This window comes from Neltuma alba, unplaced genomic scaffold (assembly GCF_004799145.2).
Source record: "Neltuma alba isolate B1F8T4 unplaced genomic scaffold, ASM479914v2 tig00010554_pilon, whole genome shotgun sequence".
NCBI classification, from domain to species: Eukaryota; Viridiplantae; Streptophyta; class Magnoliopsida; order Fabales; family Fabaceae; genus Neltuma; species Neltuma alba.
In genome coordinates, this window is record NW_021635421.1 from 152,951 (window position 1) to 171,434 (window position 18,484).

An 18,484-nucleotide genomic window follows, 5' to 3' on the forward strand; every position below is an offset into this window, starting at 1 on the left:
ATTTGAACAATGAAAGGCATCATTGTTGAAATTGCCTTGAGATACTTTATGTTATTGAAAAATAGTATGAAATTATGAAATTATAAATTTGTCATGTGGAACAAGAATTTATTGAGAAATGGTTTGAGGATTGATGTTGATTATTGAAATTTCGAAATCTCGATTTTGGTAAATGTGAAAGTTATTATGTTATTAGTAAATGACTATTCTCATGAGTATAAATACGAGAGGGGACGGTGAACGTTGATTGGTGGGAGACATGTTATAGGGAGAATAAGGGGGTGGATTTTTGTACATATTATAGAGGTAATAAGGTGGGAGGACGCCAGATGTACACTGGTTGATCCTTTGGCCCTATCATGTGTTGTAGGGTGTATGACACCCCGCTAGTGGACTAGAGGGGGAACCCATGGTCTGATCTTGTGCTCTGTGGATTTTGGCCTATTCACATCACCTGATCAGTGAGCTTATTATGTTGAACTACCAGTCACATGGGACAGTACTAGCCCATGGGTTCAGTCAGAGGAAATAAGGTGTGAGGAAATAAGTGGAATTGAGAGTGAGATATTGCATTTTGATATGTATATGTGTATATATATATATATATATAACCATGTGACAATTGTTAATGTTATGATTTTAGTAACTGTTCCACTTGACACCTCCTAAGCACTTACTTGTATGCCTAATGAGTAGGATTGTTGGTTACTGAGGCTTTTGTCTCACCCCGTGGTTTAACATTTTCAGATAATAGCTCTAGGGCTGGTCCGTCAGGGAAGGCAGCGAAGGCTTAGCTATCAAGTTTATCTTGTATAGCCTCCTTTTAGTCATGTGATGAGTATTGTATATTGCCACATATAGCTCTTTCTGCATACTCTGATTTAATCGAGACTTATGGTCTTAGTTACTTTTGTTGCTGGGTTGCTTGGGTCTGTAAGCTGTGAACCCACAATAACTTTTGAAAGTAGTTGACTACTGTTGGTTTGGACAAATTTTATTCTGAAAATATCATGTTATGGGCTTAGAGATGAATTGTGATGTGCTGGGCTTTGCAAAGCCCAAGGCCCAGTTATTGTGAAATATTATTAGTTACGGTACTCATATAATTTGCTTAGTAAAACTCTTATAATCATGATAGACATTTTGAATAATTAGTTCAGGTCTTTTCTATCATGATTAACATTCTTGGCGAATCAAATTTCTTTTTATAACCATGGTAACCTTTTCAAATATTATACTAAGATTCTTTTCTACCATGGTTAGTGTTATTAAATTTGGAGTTTAAAAAGGTTAGTAACAGGTTGGAGATAACCGATGTTACAAAAGTTCTGAGCTGTACGTGTAAAAATCATAATGATTTATTAATTAAGGACACATGCAAACCTTTTAATAAATCTTGTAATAAAAATTATCCCTTATACTAATACTGATGCAATACATGCGTAAACATAATATCATTATACGCCTTATAATTTTTTTTTCCTAATAAAAAAGGATTATATGTCATTTTTACTTTGGAAGTATTTAAAAGAAACTCTGGATATTTGAAAAAAAAAATTGACTCAATATTACCAAAAATTTTTTTTAAAAAAAAAGAGTAATGTCACGCTTTTTGTTAAAAAAACTAATTTTAATTATTTAAAATTAGAGTAAAATACATTGACTACCCCTCTATCTTAAATTTCAGAAACCTCCTTTCTATTTTAAAAACTTATACAAACTTCCCTTCAAATCAAAATGTATGTTACACAAACCTTTCTTATATTTTTAAAATTCAATTTCCATCCATCTAACCGTTAGTTGACTGTTAAGTTTGACTTTTAAATTTTTATTTTGATCAAAATATCTCTCTTTAACATAAATATTATTTAAACATCTATATCTATAAAAATAATTCTGGATACAACAAAAAATAATTATAATAAATGTACTTTCAAAAATTTTAATATGTTATAAAATTTTTAATTTCAGTTATATTATAGAATTATATAATTTTAATTCCTCATGAAATATTGAAACTTAAAATTTTTTTAAATGGCTAGAAAATATTTTAAATGCTTTTTTTTATCACATAAAATAAGTTATGCGAGTTTGGAAAATTATATAAATCATTTAAATTTATGTTTACATTAACTAAACTAGTTAATTTTTTTGCCCAATACGATAAAAACATTAAACAAACAACAATTTTCAAAAATAAAAAATAAAATTAAGGTAAAGGAGAAAACCTCAAATTCTTTGATGTAGTTTTAATCAAGATTTTGGGATTTAATATTATGAAGGGTAATTTAGCAAATAGGAAGTATTTCAATAGAAATTTGAATTAAAAAAATCTCTTTGATACATTTTTTTATAGAGTTAACAGTTTAGATTTAAGTGTATGTTTTCAAAATAGAGGGAATGTTTGTATAATTAAGATAAAATATAAGGGAGGTTAGAGTATTTTACTCTTAAAATTAATATTGATCATTAATATTTTTAGTGAAAAAAAGTGACATTACACCTTTTTTAACATTTTCGAAATGTCATTGAGTAAAAAAAACTTTCTGAATATATGCCTATAACTCCTTCACAAATATCTCTAGGATAAAAATGACCCTTAACATAAAAGAAATTACAATGGCAATGAGTGGTTAAACAGATAGGAAATGACTAATTAGTACTTTCTCAATTTCTTATTATAAGAAACAACTACTAAAATAATATAGTTCAAAATATTAAATGAGTTTAGTTAAAAACAATAAATGTATAAGACAAATACATATTTTTTAAATTGTACCTTTATTTGTAAAGAGTGTATATGTGACAATTTATTACAAAGAGATAATAAATGACATATATTTAATAGAGGTAAAAGTGAAAACACTAATTTAAAATTTCACATAAAGAATATTTATTTTTTATAGTTAGGAAGACCACTATAGACGAGATTATTTCTCATAAAAACCACGGATTGAGTAGTATTTTTATGGCTAATCGATTTGATTTTTGTATAACTAATACTCCTCTGTTTCTAAATATAAGTGTTTTATATTTAGGATAAAAGGAGTATAACAAACAAAAAGTGATATGATACTTGCCAAAAAGTGTTGAAATTTGTGTGAAGGGAAGATTGCTAATGCCGTTTAGACAAGAATTCCACCGCCCAATTAACGCTGATTCCATGACATATCTAGGGGTGTGTACTTGTTTCATTTTTATAACATACCTTTATTATTATATTAATCAATAAACCTTTGATAAAAATTGTTGGACTACGCATGATCCGCCTTGGTAGATTAGCTAAAGTACAAATAATAGAAACTTTTTAGAGTAAAATACTCTAACCTCTCTTACATTTTATCTTAATTACATAGACTTTCTTTTTATTTTGAAAACATACACTTAAATCCAAACTGTTAACTTTGTTAAAAATGTTTTAAAAAGATTTTTTAATTCAAATTTCTAATGAAATACTTTCTATTTGCTAAATTACCTTTCATAATATTAAATCCCAAAATCTTGGTTAAGACTACATCAAAGAATTTGAGATTTTCTCCTTTACCTTAATTTTATTTTTTATTTTTGAAAATTATTGTTTGTTTAATGTTTTTATCATATTGGGTCAAAGAATTAACTAATTCAGTTAATGCAAACATAAATTTAAATTATTTATATAAGTTTCTAAACTCACATAATTTATATTATGTGATAAGAAAATAAGCAGTCAAAATATTTTCTAGCCATTTAAAAAAAATCTTAAGTTTTAATATTTCATGAGAAACTAAAATTATATAATTATATAATATCATTGAAATTAAAAATTTTATAACGTATTAAAATTTTTTAAAATACATGTATTATAATTATTTTTTGTTGTATCAAAAATTATTTTTGTATATATATAAATGTTTAAATAATATTTATGTTAAAGAGGGATATTTTGGTCAAAATAAAATTTTAAAAGTCAAACTCAATAGTCAACTAACGGTTGGATGGATGAAAATTGAATCTTAAAAATATAAGAGAGATTTGTGTAACATACATTTTAATTTGAAGGGAAGTTTATATGTGTTTTTAAAATAGAAGAGAGGTTTCTCTAATTTCAAGTAAAGTAGCGGGATAGTTAATATATTTTACTCAACTTTTTATGATTAACTATGAGATTATAACTCCTAAATTATTTATGAGTCTATAGCTTCTGAATTATTTATGAGATCATAACTCCTGAGCTGAGCTACACAAGCTAGTTAGTATATATATTGCCAATTTGCCACTCTAGTCTCTATTTTCCAATATAAGTGATGTGGGTATTTGATGTAGTAAATTGCCCTCTGGATCATCAGCTCATAAAAACAATACTCCTCTTGTCTTTGAAAGAAAATTTATTTAACTAATTTGATTAGATTTAAAAAGTTAAGTAAGTTAGTTAATTATAAGAAATATGACATATGTTTCCTAAAACATCATAATTATCTCCTTTAGTATTCTCCCTTTTTTTCCTAGTTGATTATGGTTGAGAGAGTATCAATAGGAGTGATTTAGAAAAAAATAATAAATATGATAAATATATCTTATATTTATAATCAAAATTAATTTAATAATTAGGTCTTATATTAAAAATATGAGAAGTATTTAAAAAAATATCACAATTCATAACTCTGCAACTAGAGTTTGCAGCCTCAACCAATTTGCCTTGTTTACAAATAGTGCGATTTTAATTGCTTCTGTTTAGATGCGTATTGCATATGTATATCCTTATTTTAAAATAAATATCGTTTAAGTTTATAATATTTTATAAGATGATGATAGGTGAATCTCAAATGCTACGATATTTTAAGATAACACTAATTTTGTTAAATATGATTTCTTTGCATATTTTGTAATTTTTTTATTTATTTAAAAATAAGGAATTGTCCCACCGAAATTAGAATTGGTTTAATATATTTGTACGAAATTAAACCTAAGGTAAGTAACTAGAAACAAATTTATATTGATGCATGGTTGATGGTAAATTTCAGTAGTCAGGTTCTATTTATAAGATATTTTGAACTAAATCATATAAATTAAGACCAAATCTACAGATTAAGAAATTATGAAGCTAAAAATAGTTAAAGTAATTTTTAAAAAAATTACTGTAACATTCTTATATACCCTTAATTAAGAATAGGACTTCCCTTATCTCTAATTATTATGAGATCCAATTCACTGAAACACACAAAAAGAAAACAGTTAAATTTAGTTAATTTCTAAAATTTTGTTTATTTCCAGTTTTTTCTTAATTAAATGCCATAATTTTTCAACTTCCATTAAATAATTGATCTCTTAGCTTAATTAATCTAAAACCTTAATTCTAAAACATCCTCTTACTAAACCAAATCCTTTCTTGTTTTTTTGTTTTTTTTTGGCGTTGTCCTTTGTCCTTTTATTTTTCTTGGTAAGTTGTATCTGGGTTTGGGTCTTTTGGGCCTCCATGCATCCACGATCACCAGTCGGAAATGAAAGAAATTGATTTTGATATGGTCATTAGGTTTAGAGTTTTTCCTAATTCTTATTGATTAAACATGTTAAAAATAGCTCATGAATAACATCAAAATAGTATGTTGTCAACAAAAAAAAGAAAATATCAGAATAGTACTTCGTCTCTTTTTATAAGCAATAAGCATTATCCTCCCCTTTTTCTAAATATAAGTAGTGTTTGCAAATTGTTTTAAATTTTTATAGCGATTTTTCTATTTTGTCAACATTAAAAAATTATTTTAATAATTAATATATTTGTTTATTCTAAAACACTATTTCCTAAATAATAAATGTTCTGAAGATTATATTCTAATATAATCTCTTTCTATCACATATTCTCTTTCTTTTATTAATTCTTTTTATTATAATAATTTTTTTATTCTCTTTCTTATATCCCTCCTCCATAAATAAAGATATTTTAAAGAAAAAAATTATAATTTCTATACATTTATTGTTTTTAACCCATTTTAACTAACTTTTTTATCAACGTAATTTAATGCAAGATTGCTTTTAAAAAATGACGGAGGAAGTGTGCTCGTACTCTAAATTTATTTTTTTTAAAATAATTTAAAAAGTATAACTAATGACTAATACGCATCTGGTTCTATTTATAAATTACTTTCAATATCTTTCATACAGACTAAGAAAAATCTTAAACTTCATTAATTCTTATTTAAAATTCAATAACTTTCTAATTTTATCCATATTTAATACTATAAATTATACTTCAATAAAACAAAGTCAATACAATAATAAATAAAGGATAAAATTGTTTATTCAGATAAAAAATTTCTCTTTCTACGTTATAAATAGGAATCAAAAAAAATTTTCTCTATACCCTTATAAGTAGTATTGGAGGGGGAATAGTTGGGGTCTAAAGGATAATCACATAGTGCCATTATTATTATTTTGTCAAGCACAGAGTGCCATTATTAGGCATTGGAGGTATCAATTTCTCATGCTCCCACAGTTTATCAAGTTCCCACAGTTAAGTGAGAGTAGGGGAGCGTTGTTTCAGTAGGACCATATATGCAAGTTCTGAACTCGAGGCCACACAGACGCGGAGACTCGTATAACGCCCATTATTAAGCTTTGTACGTCTCAATTCCTTTCCACCCCATATCATCAACACATGTTTTTGATCTCCCTTACTTTCCTTTTACACACACACACAATATATATATATATTTATAGAGTCACTCCCTTAATTTTTTTTAATAATCTAGAGCTTGTTGGTTGAATATGTTCTTTTCATAAGTTACAATTTAAAGATGTCTAAACATTTAATATATTTTTTATATATATTTTAATTCTTAATTAATTACATGTCATTCTCATCTCTTTTTCTCACTATTTTTTTCATGCCTTTTTCTTTCTCATTCTCACTTCCACCCATCTTTTCCATGGATAAAGATTTTTTTAAAAAAAATGAGCTGCATTTTTTTTGCACATTTGTTGCTCCTTTAACCAATTTTAATCAGTTTTTTTTTTAATCTACCTAGTTCTATTGTTTATCCTATTAAAAAATGAAGGGAGTATTTAGCAATCATTCGGAACATAGATAAAGAAAACCTTAATCTCTAACATCATATTAAGTTTTAATCTTTCCCATTTTCCTTATTAAAATACTCCCTCCATCCTCTTTTATAAGTAATGTTGGACTAAATCATGTAGATCAAAAGTTGGCCAAAATTTGTTAAAGATAATAAATATATAAACATTTGAAATTTTTTTCTCTAAAATACCTTTATTTATGGGAAAGATAGTACAAGAAAGATAATAAAAAAATTATTCTTATAATAAAGAGAATGATAGAAGAGAGAATGTGTGATAGGAGGGAGATTATATTAAAATATAATCTTTATAATATTTATTATCTAGGAATGATGTTTTGGGAAATAATAAATATATTAACTATTAAAATAAGTCTTTAACAGATACAAAATAGAAAATCTGTCACAAAAATTTAAGATGACTTATGAATGTTATTTATATTTAGAGACAAAAGGAAATAGTAGTTGTGAAAGAAAAAATTAATACTCTTCTACTTTTATTTATAAATAACTTCTAATATGTTTCATATAGACTAAGAAAAATATTAAACTTCATTAACTCTAACAAATTTTTAATTTTATCCCAACTTAATATACATTATATCCTATGAGAAAAACACAATAATATATGAAAGATAAATATGTATGTTCATAGCAAAGATTTGATGATGTGACTTATAAATAAAACTAAAAAATTAATTCTCTCCCTACCTTATAAAGTAGTACCAAAGAATTATTCCTTAAAACTATTAAATATTCCATCCCGTTCAAAACATAAGAATCAAATAACTAAATTATATGACTAAAAGAAACTGGTTAAAATTGTTATGAACAATAAACATGTTAAAAAAAAAGTGTAACTTATTTTTCTAACATTTTTTTTAATAGACAGAATAAGTGGGAGAGAGAACGAGTGAGAAAAAAAGATAAGAAAGAGTGAGAAAAAAAAGAGAGAAGTATATAATTAATTAAGAATAAAAATAAAAAAATGTATTAAATGATCAAATAAATCTAAATTATAGCTTATAAAATAACTAAGTTCTTTCAAGGTTTGTATGTTTATATTTTTCATAAGAGAGAGTACTTTACAAAAAGAGACTGATAAAATCTTTTAAAATATACTTTTTAGTCCTATACATAGGGCAAAGAGAAATTATTTATATGAATGTATAATTTTACTCTTAACTTGTTATTGTATTGATTTTGTTTTCATGTAACATAATGTATATTAAATAATAAAATTAAAAAGTTGTTAAATTTTAAATAAAAGTTAAATTTTTTTAAGCTTGTGTTAAAAATAGAACCATAAAAGGAGCATAGATATGAAACTATATTGAGTACTTTGTAAATCTACCCTTATCAAAAGTCAAAACTACACTTTTCCCAAAAAATTAATTACATATTAAATAGAGAAAAATATTTTATATATCACTAAAATAGACTTATACTTAGAATCAAACAAATTTTAGAAGAAAAAACTTATATTGTGGAGCGGATGAGTGTTAACTTCTACCCTTAAAATTAAACATGCCACCCAAGTGAACTATTTATATATATTACGCGCATGTATATTTAAAATAATGGGTTAAAGTATAAATTTATTCAAGAAGATTTTGCTCAAGAGCGTTAGGTATTTCAAAACTTTTTTGGGTGCAAATTTATCTCAAAAGTTTAAAATCGTAACAATATTGCTTCCTCCTATTAAAAATATTAACAGTCCATATCACTGTCTTACGGTTAACGTTAGTTTCTTTCAACATCAATTTATCAGTCAAGTCTTTATATAACACATGGTGATGTAAAATTCTTTTTCATATGAGCTTATAATTAAATAATAATATTTTAAAAATAGAACATATATGCATGTGTGATTTTAAAACTTGACATAATGAATATAAAAAATTTGATATAAGTCATGATGTTAAGTTTTCCAATCACAGATGATTATGTGTCCTTTTTGTTGTTTCATGTGAATTATAATTAAATATTATTAAATGCTAATATTTTAAAAATAGAACACATGGTCATATGTAATTAGAGAACCTGACATAATATATATACGAAAAGCGAGTATTGTTTATAAATTAAATATGGAGAATTGAATTTCAATTTAGTCAATTTATATATGAACAGCAATGTTGTCATATACATACATACATATATATATATATATATATGAACAGCAAGCATCTCTAAATAAATTAAATAAAAAGGGGAAGGCAGAATCCAAAATCATTAATGAGGAGAATTTGTAAAAAAGAACAAAGGAAAAAGAAAATTAAAGTATAATAATGGTGGTTGATTCTTGTGCATGATAATTATTCAGAGTTAAGACCCGCCTTGTGTGCCTCACAATGCGTAACTCCTCTCTTCTCCCTTCTCTCCCTATATAATCCTTTCCCCTCCCTCCATACTCCTCATCTCTCTCACCATTTCTCCTCTTCTCTCTACCAAAGGTCTCTTCTTCTTCTTCTTCCTCATCACTGTGTTTGTCTCTGTGATTGGTTCATATAATTATTTGGACGTCTCTATAATTGATCTGTTTTTCTTTCCTCCGTACGTCCGGCCTGAATCTATCTGATCTGCTTCTTCTTGTTCTTCTTCTTCATCTTCTTCCCCATCCTATTAGCTACATGAGTCTGTTTCTCTAATAAGTGTCATGCACTAATCAATAATCTCTGCTGAATTATTTCGAGTATTTAAATTATTTTGATTGTGTCTAGGATTGACTGTTGATTAATTAATTGTTGGGTGAAATAATAGCAGAAAGAATAAGACATGGCATCGCAAGAGTCATACGACGCCATTGCTGGGTTGACCAAGCTTCTCAGGTACATGAAGCGCTCTCGAATCGTCTTGTATCCATCTCTTCAAAATTATCCTCGTTTCTTTCTTTAATTTCCTAGGATGTTAAATCCCACCGATGGTTCGGTTCGTGGGCCCACACTAAGCCTGACTAATGCTGGTTTGTGTTATTTTTGTGTTTATTATTAAAACTGGTTTCAGCGAGAAAGTTGAATTGGGAGGCATCGCCGCCGCAAAGATCAGGCAGTTGACGACGGAGCTAGAGGCCATCGGTGAGAACCCGTTCAATCCGGACCTGAGGATCAAAACCGGCTTCCATTATTTCAGGACAGAAAAATTCGAGTACCTTTCTTTTTTCTCTTCTCTTCCTTTGACACAGTAGTTTTCTGGCAACAACCGTAGGTTTGGAGCCTCTATTCCTTAAAAACAAAAACAAAACAAAAAAAAATTCATCACGGTAGTTATATCAAAATCACACTCACACTAAAAACAGAAGGGAAAAACATCTGGGAGGTTGAGGTTGGGACATCTCACAAGACATTAAAGGAAGGCTGGATTATTGGTGAGAAATGAAAATGGGATTTGATTGATTATGGGTAATTATTGGCAGGAAGAATCGAGGCATGTTTGAGCAACTTGCAAAAGGGCAGAGTCCAAAGGTGAGCAATTCTATGCATTCTCTGAATCAAAACCACCACACCCACATATCATCTACGTGGTCCCAATAGTTCCGGTCGATTGCGGGGATTTTATATTCCGTAAATCATAATTGAACTTATAAGCCATTCCAAACGATTCTTTAATTATTCTGTTTCTTTTGGTATATAAACACCGTAATGCATTAGCACTCTTCCGGTTCTAAATATAAGACCATTATACTAGTGTATATAAGGATCTTATATTTAGGACCAGAAGACTAATATTTAGATCAATTTGTTTGAAAATGCATAAAATTGTATTTTGGGGAATGAAATTGCAGTTTATGGTATTTGCATGCTCGGACTCTAGAGTATGTCCGTCGCATGTTCTGGATTTCCAACCCGGCGAAGCCTTCATCGTCAGAAATATCGCCAACATGGTCCCACCTTATGACAAGGTCTTCTCCTGCTCCTTCTCCTTCTATATAGCTAGGTTTTTCTTCCCAATTCCATGTTGAAGAATTATTATTATGACTATTGTTGCAGACCAAGTATGCAGGAGCAGGAGCAGCCATTGAATACGCAGTCTTACATTTGAAGGTACACATATATTAATCTCATTTCACATTCTTAAATATGTTGCCTATATAATCATAATTAAATATAATATATATTTATATATATAAAGCAGAATCTCATGAAAACTATATATGTATGTAGGTGGAGAATATTGTGGTGATGGGACATAGCTGCTGTGGGGGGATAAAAGGGCTCATGTCTATCCCTGATGACGGGACCACTTCCTCGTAAGCCTCTATATATATATATATATATATATATATATGTATATTTGTGTTAATATTGCTCCCTTCCTTTATCTTGAACAATCCTAGAAAACATGACCCTGTGAGGCTAATGTCACAGTGATTTCATAGAGCAATGGGTCCAAATTTGTAACCCTGCAAGGTCCAGAATTAGAGCTGACAGTAACAAGAAATTAAGTTTTGACGACCAGTGCACCAACTGTGAGAAGGTACGTGCATGCGTGTGTATTATATCTTGTTCAGAACTTGTTGCGACCTCGGCTAGAGAATCGTCCGAATCTTGTCCAAGCTATGTCGTTCGGAATTTGCCCAGACCTTCTCTGAACTTGAAATGGAACAATAATGTTGGTTGGTATGGTGATGAAAATGCAGGAAGCAGTGAATGTATCGCTGGGGAACTTGTTGACGTATCCATTTGTGAGAGAAGGGCTTTTGAAGAAGACACTGACATTGAAGGGTGCCCATTACGACTTCATTAAAGGAACCTTCGACTTGTGGGATCTCGACTTCAAGATTTCTTCTTCTCTTTCTGTCTGAGTTGCGGCATCCCAAATTAGCTTCATTTCATTTTTCACTTTCTGTTTTCAACATGGCTGTCTCATGTCTCTCATATCATAGGATTAGGATTGACCAAACGATGCCGTTTTGCAGCCAACAAAACGACGTCCTTTTGTTTCCTCCAACGAGCCGTCCAAGTCCCTATTCCAGATCTTGTGGCCGTACTTGTAAGCCCCCGAGCTGATCACCATTTCGGCCAGCAATAAAGTTCAATAACTTATATTTTTGAAATTTGCGTATTTTATTAGTAAACCCACAATTTATTCAAAGGGTTAAATGTAATTTTAATAACAAATTTATCCTAAGGGACACTGGCACCATAATGTTTATTAGGGTGCAAAAATATACATAAACTATCAAAAGGGGGCATCTGATACCACGTCGATAATATCCGTTAATTTACCATTAGAAGGATCCGCAAAGTCAATTTTAAGGTATATTTTTAACAACAAAGTTTACATCAAGGGACATTAGGCACCATGAAGTTTACTTGAGTACAAAAATATATGAACTTTCTAAAAAGAAAAAATAATAAAATTCTTCAACTCCCATTAACGTCCATTAATTTTATTCTTTTGGATCTTACCAAATGTTATATTTTTCTCCATCAATTTTCACTTCCAAGTCGATCCATCTTTCTCTCATCATAGTTAACATGCACACTCTCTTTGTCCTGTCGTTTTCTCCGCCTCTAAGCCTTTTATATATATTTATGCAAAACAATGCCTTTCCCTTCTAGGATATGAGGTTTATCAGTTGCACCCAACTACTATCTCTAATCCTTAATATAGGATGTAATAGACTAATTTGAAGAGACTAAAAAATTAAATAAATTACTTTAAAGTATTATATTTATCGTTTTTCTTCAAATTAATTTTCTTGGCCTATAAACTAATATATAATAAAATAATGCATATAAATATTGTAGAGAGATCATGTATTATATGCTATATTTTTGCAATTGTTTTACTTCTTTAATTTTGTTTCAAATTTATCCTTTATACTAAGAAGAAGAGGAAGTAGGAATCAGTAGAGAGAAAAAGTGATATTTAGTGTGACCCAATAAAATAAAATTAATGGACGTTTATGGGAGTTGGAGAATTTTGTTTTTGTTTTCTCTTTTAGAAAGGTCATGTATATTTTTGCATCCAAGTAAATTATATGGTGCCTAATGCCCCTTGATGTAAACTTTGATGTTAAAAATACACCGTAAAATTGACTCTGTGGACCCTTTAACGGTAAATTAAACGGACGTTAACGGCGTGGTATCAGATGCCCCCTTTTGATAACTGCATGTATTTTTACATCTAAATAAACTTTATGGTGCCTAATACCTCTTAGGGTAAACTTTGTTATTAAAATTGCACCTTAACTTTTATTCAAATGGTGAAACATTTATCCTGTTCAAGTGAAGCCTCAAATTTGAGTTTTATAATAAGAAAATTAATGTTAAAAAGGGTTTTTTTTTTAATATTCACGTCACTGGTTTTTATATTCAAAACCCCTCAACAAATCATTAGCCAACGGCCGAATTTGATTTCCATCTAATAAGAGATTATTTTAATTAACAAAATTGTCTCCTAATATCTAACAAAACCAGTACTTGTATGAAAAGAATATGACTTTTATTTCTAGTAAAAAAAAAATTTTGAGTTTTACCAACAAAGCCTAACATAGTTGGTAGATGGATGGGTCTTTTAAACATAATATATTGGGTTCGAATTAGGCCGTGTGCATGGAAAAGGCTTTGTTGGGTTGGGAGAGGCAAAATCCACTTCGGTGATCTTACTACACCTTAGGAGAATTAGCCTCTAGCTATTGGTGGGGGATACCACCTGATTTCTACCAAAAAACAATGTGAGTTTTATTCTGGTTCTACACCTAATAAGCCCAACACTAACAAGTGTTTTTCGCCAAATTATCACACAGCCAGTAAGAAAACCTGCAAATGCACAAAAGCCCAAAGCACAAAACAAGAAGGAAGAAGAAAGGGGAAATTACAATTGCTAGCCACTCATCAACACTTGACTAGTCAACAGCCAAAGCCCGATGAATGTCCTGTCATGGGGGTGGGCGAAGGGCATTTTAGTTAGACTCTTTGATGCATGCTTATTTACACTCAAACCCCAAAAACTTCATGATAACTTTTCAAATTCACGAGATTTTTTTGTTTGGAGTTGATCAAGAGTTTTACTTACTTTTTTCAACATGTATTTTTTAATATTCGAATTTGTGTTCTCCTCTTTACAGGTATGAAACCACTTGTCACTTCAACCAACAGCTTGTTGACCCAATTCACAAGATTTACTTAAAAATAAACCCTTTCTTGGAAACTATTCGTAATTTCCCTTATAATTAGACATGGACTACACTTGTCCATTTGTTTGTTAGGCACATTCTTTGTTTCTGATCCCAACTTTTTTGTTCTTTTTGACCGAAAAGTTTCTGATCTCGACTTTTATTTACTCATAGCGTGAACATCACAAGATACATTACACACCAAAATGCCCTCTCTCTCTCTCTCTTTTCATGTTTGTTTCCCCCCCCCCCCTTCTTCCTCATGGGATTGGATGAATAACAACTTTGCCAGTTGCTTTATTGGTTTCAAGGTAAGAGAAGGCATCAGCAACCTGAGCAAAGGAGAATGGACCTTTAGGGTCCACAACTGGCTTTACCTTCCCACTCTCCAAATAAGGGTTCAGTTTCCTCAGAACTTCTCCATTTGACGTCACAACAAATCTGAAGCCGGGTGGTGTCACGGCACCGGTCAGTGCCACGACACTGCCTCCTTCTTTTACAGCCTTCACTGCTCGGTCGCATTGCCCTTCAAATCACAACAACAGAGAAAGAGAGATTATTAAGCAGACTTAAAGTGGACTGAGATAAATCCTACTAAAAAGTGTGTCTTGACAAGTTAGTGCGATGTAAGGTATAGTAGAAATTGACACATCGAGTGAAGTCTACTTCATTAATTCTTGTCCAAGCTGTTTGAGAATCTTGCATGGAATAAGGAACAGGTTATAGGAAAAGTGTGAACAAAATCTTACCAATGGCATCATAAACTACATCAAATTTTTCAGGCAAATCTTCAAAGTTCTCCTTTGTGTAGTCAATAGCCAAATCAGCACCCAAGTTCTTCAGCAGATCCAGATTTCTAGTGCTTGCTGTGGCAGCGACTCTCGAAGCGCCAAAAACATGCTTAGCTAGCTGAAAGATAGCAAAGACAATAAAAAGAATATCAAGTTACTAAAAGAACAGGCAGGAATCTGGAATCAAATGTGAAATTCTATAATTCTAGTCAGCTAGAATTTTTTCTTTCTTTCTTTATGCAGGGCATGATTACACAGTACAAACACAGAAAATGATCTTATATCATTTGTGAACTATTAGCTATGCCAAAACACTACAGATAGTTCGGAAAACTAAAATCCATTAACTGTCATACTAAAGCTGTTGACAAAAAGTGGGATGCTTGAAATAAGCCACAGAGAAGCTGAGTTTCATACAAAAACTCAATGCAGTGTAGAAGAATCAAGATGTTACGATGACTAATAAACCATCAAGCACCACCATTTGCAAATAAACGGAGTTTGGTCATGAATAACTGAAAGATCAGTAATAGCAGAAAAGATGAAATGAATTGAGCAAACTGAATCCTTAGGGAAACGATTTAGGCACTGGCTCAGTGTCTCAGGCAGATTCTCTAACTTATTTCAAAAAGTTGATGCAAATAAGATATACGTGATTGCAGATTCTCAGAGGCAGATTCTTGAATATTTTGCTGATGTTGTCTAAAAGCAAATACCTGAATCACTAGGCTTCCAACTCCACCAGAACCATTCAGAACAAGAATAGATTTACCGGCTGAGAAGCCGGTCCTCTCCAGACCCTCATACGCTGTCTCAATCACAAGAGGAAGACCAGCAGCCTGAGCAAAATCCAAATTCTTAGGTTTTGGTGCTAACAGTCTTGCTTCAACAGCAGTATACTCTGCCAGAGTTCCAAACTGCTTAGGCCCCTCAAGGGCTTTCTCATTTATGTCCCCATAAACTTCATCACCCACTTTGAAGTCTTTCACTTGACTACCAACCTTTGCAACTATTCCGGCAACATCATAACCTGGAACAGTCTACAGTTGAAACGAGCGACAAATGATTTACATTCTAAATGGAAAATGCATAATCAAGAAATTGGTTCAAGTTTTCCAGCTTATTAGGTTTGAAATGGGAAAAAACAATGTCATATAAATTTAACTTGGAAACATAATTTTGTCAGCACATCCAGATCTATCAGTTCAGTGACTTCAGTCAGACATTTGGCTCGTTGTCAAAATTACCCTACTTGTAGCTTCAATTGTAAGAAACTTCACAATGACATATGAATTTAACTCCATATATTATAAATCCATTTCTAATATTCATCCAGTAACTGGAAAGAAAAGAAAACACAAATTCCAATGCTTCTTCCTAGAATTGACAAAACTTATGTATACACTTCAAGATGTTTGCCATTTTTTTTTTTTATAATTATTATAACATGACAAGTGTGCTTTTCTCTAACTCCTTGCTTCATGATTAATTCCTTAAGAAACAAAACAAACAACTCCTCTATATGTTCTATTTAAAGAATCTGCTAAAGATTTCTGAGACTCTCCTCCCCAGAATCTATGTATGATAATAAACAACTAAAAATTACACATAAACATAAATTAAAGAATTGAATTGAAAGAAACAACATTACCGGAAGGGGAGAATCAGTAGCCTTGAACTTGCCCTGCCTCCTCTTGGCGTCAACGGGATTAAGAGCCGCAGCGACAACCTTAATGAGCACCTCATCTTCCTTAAAATCAGGCACACCAACGTTGGAATCGAACTTCAAAACATCAACTCCCCCATACTCTCCATAAATCCATGCCTTCATTTGGGAAGGCACGGGTGTGACTTGGACAGACTCAGAAGAAGTAGGAGCACTAGTGGCCTGGGATTTCACCACAAATCTACCAGACCTCGATGAAACAAGATTGCGTTTTTGGACAGAGGTGCTTGTGGGTGCGACCTGTTTTCCATTTTCCCGGAAAGTGAGGGAAAATCGGAGGGAAGGACAAGGAGATATGGTGGTGGACGGAAGAGAAGAGGGAAGGGTTCTGAGGTGGGAAGTTGTGGAGGAGAATGAAGCACAACCTGACATGTTTTCTGAAGGCTATCAAGCTTCGCCACAATCTGCATTGTGCAAGTATGTCCACGAAGATAAAAAGAGCTTCTGGGTGGAAGAAGATGTGGCGGGGATGAAAGTGAAACCATGAAAATTTTCATTTTTCGTATAATTTTATGTTTAATATTTATGCGTTTTATGATGATGTGGCCACGATGTTGCCAAAATTGCCTGTATTTTTTTTTTTTTTGGTAGTATGGAGGCCAAGGCCTAAAACAAGAAAAGACAAAACCAACACAAAACTACTATTCTCAACCCGTGTCTCTCTCCAGATCATCTGCGCTTCTTCATCTCTTGCCACACGCACAACTTCCTGAGGAATCTCAAAGAATAATCGACATTCTCTTCCCAGGTCTTTCTCAAGACTCAACTTTCCCATAGCATCAGGACACTGGTTGCCCGATCTGCGAGTAAGAGAAAATCTAATTGCTTGCAGCGTTCGACAGCCTCTCTCATCATCCTCACACAATTAGGCGGTTTTCCTCCTTCAATCTCCTTCCCTTTCAAAGCATAAGAAGCTCTTCAAGTCAGTTTCAAGATGAATTTTTTTTGAAACCCAGTTTCCTCGCCACCTCTATTCCTTCACCCGCCCCCCAACATTCTGCTTCAAAGGCTGTGCTCCATCCCACATCTCTACAGTAACCCACGATCCAAGCCCCATGGTGGTCTCGAATCACCCCACCGCATCCCGCTCGTCCTGGATTTCCCATGCTTGAACCATCCGAATTAACTTTAACCCAGTCCTTTTCAGGGGTTATCCACCTTGTGCTCACCTCCTCCCCCCTTATTTCTACTGGAATTGTTTGAAAGGATTTATGCCCTGTTTGGTACAATGGAAGAGTTTCTGATGGAAATAGAAGTGGAACTGGAAATGGAAGTGGAAGTGGAACTGGAAATGGAAGTGGGTTTTAAAGTGTGTTTAGTATGTTGGTGAAATTGTTGCATTAATTTATATATTTTCAATGTAAAAAGACCAAAATACCCCTAAACTAAAAAAAAGGAAAAAACTGTAAACCCATCACTCCATTAGCCGACACTCCTTCTTCCCACCACCCACAAAGCTTCGCCGCCATCAATGGTGGCCATAAAATTCGTGGCTTGAAGCTAATGATTCCAAGAGCTACATCACTGAAAAACACAAACCAGACCAGCAAAGATGATGGATTTTTTGAAAAAGCAAGTTGAAAATCGCAGAAAAAAAATTCCATCGAAGCCCATAACCACCTCTTGCTCTCAATCGTTTCTCTCTCTCACCGCCGTCAAACATCCCTCTTTTGTTGTCGACAATGCGCCTGGTTTTCTCTGTGAAGGAAGTTGTCAAGGTCGCCGTCGAACAAAGCTGTGGTCTGGAGTGTGGGAGGTTATTCTCATGGGTCACTTGCCTTCGTCCCTTCTT

At 31.7% G+C, this 18,484-nt stretch overlaps 3 protein-coding genes across 3 annotated transcripts; 1 reads left to right on the plus strand and 2 right to left on the minus strand.

Annotated features, from left to right (window-relative positions):
• The first annotated feature begins 9,821 nt into the window (after positions 1-9,821).
• Positions 9,822-12,033, plus strand: LOC114756973 (carbonic anhydrase 2). The gene is made up of 8 exons (XM_028945958.1): positions 9,822-9,883; positions 10,059-10,199; positions 10,468-10,516; positions 10,837-10,953; positions 11,042-11,095; positions 11,216-11,301; positions 11,420-11,528; positions 11,692-12,033. Exons 1-8 carry the CDS (start codon positions 9,831-9,833, stop codon positions 11,854-11,856), a joined length of 774 nt encoding a protein of 257 aa, XP_028801791.1. The 5' UTR covers positions 9,822-9,830; the 3' UTR covers positions 11,857-12,033.
• Positions 12,034-14,304: 2,271 nt separating this feature from the next.
• Positions 14,305-17,111, minus strand: LOC114756972 (2-methylene-furan-3-one reductase). The gene is made up of 4 exons (XM_028945957.1): positions 16,618-17,111; positions 15,683-16,006; positions 14,925-15,084; positions 14,305-14,701 (listed from the first exon to the last, which is right to left on the minus strand). Exons 1-4 carry the CDS (start codon positions 17,062-17,064, stop codon positions 14,436-14,438), a joined length of 1,197 nt encoding a protein of 398 aa, XP_028801790.1. The 5' UTR covers positions 17,065-17,111; the 3' UTR covers positions 14,305-14,435.
• Positions 17,112-17,621: 510 nt separating this feature from the next.
• LOC114756966 (uncharacterized) lies at positions 17,622-18,161 on the minus strand. Its single transcript, XM_028945946.1, has 2 exons — positions 18,104-18,161; positions 17,622-17,977 (listed from the first exon to the last, which is right to left on the minus strand). The coding sequence occupies exons 1-2, from the start codon at positions 18,159-18,161 to the stop codon at positions 17,622-17,624; spliced, it is 414 nt and encodes a 137-aa protein (XP_028801779.1).
• Between the last annotated feature and the right edge of the window lie 323 nt (positions 18,162-18,484).

Excerpts from the sequence above, each read along its gene's own strand:
- LOC114756966 (XM_028945946.1), bottom strand. The coding sequence starts at position 18,161 with ATGGCGGCGAAGCTTTGTGGGTGGTGGGAAGAAGGAGTGTCGGCTAAT. Across the intron at positions 17,978-18,103 it reads GTCGGCTAATGGAGTGATGG|TTCCACTTCCACTTCCATTT; the intron begins GTTTACAGTTTT and ends TTCCATTTCCAG.
- LOC114756972 (XM_028945957.1), bottom strand. The coding sequence starts at position 17,064 with ATGTCAGGTTGTGCTTCATTCTCCTCCACAACTTCCCACCTCAGAACC. Across the intron at positions 16,007-16,617 it reads CTACTGATTCTCCCCTTCCG|ACTGTTCCAGGTTATGATGT; the intron begins GTAATGTTGTTT and ends TTTCAACTGTAG. Across the intron at positions 15,085-15,682 it reads TTGGAAGCCTAGTGATTCAG|CTAGCTAAGCATGTTTTTGG; the intron begins GTATTTGCTTTT and ends GCTATCTTTCAG.
- LOC114756973 (XM_028945958.1), top strand. The coding sequence starts at position 9,831 with ATGGCATCGCAAGAGTCATACGACGCCATTGCTGGGTTGACCAAGCTT. Across the intron at positions 11,096-11,215 it reads ACGCAGTCTTACATTTGAAG|GTGGAGAATATTGTGGTGAT; the intron begins GTACACATATAT and ends ATATGTATGTAG. Across the intron at positions 11,529-11,691 it reads AGTGCACCAACTGTGAGAAG|GAAGCAGTGAATGTATCGCT; the intron begins GTACGTGCATGC and ends ATGAAAATGCAG.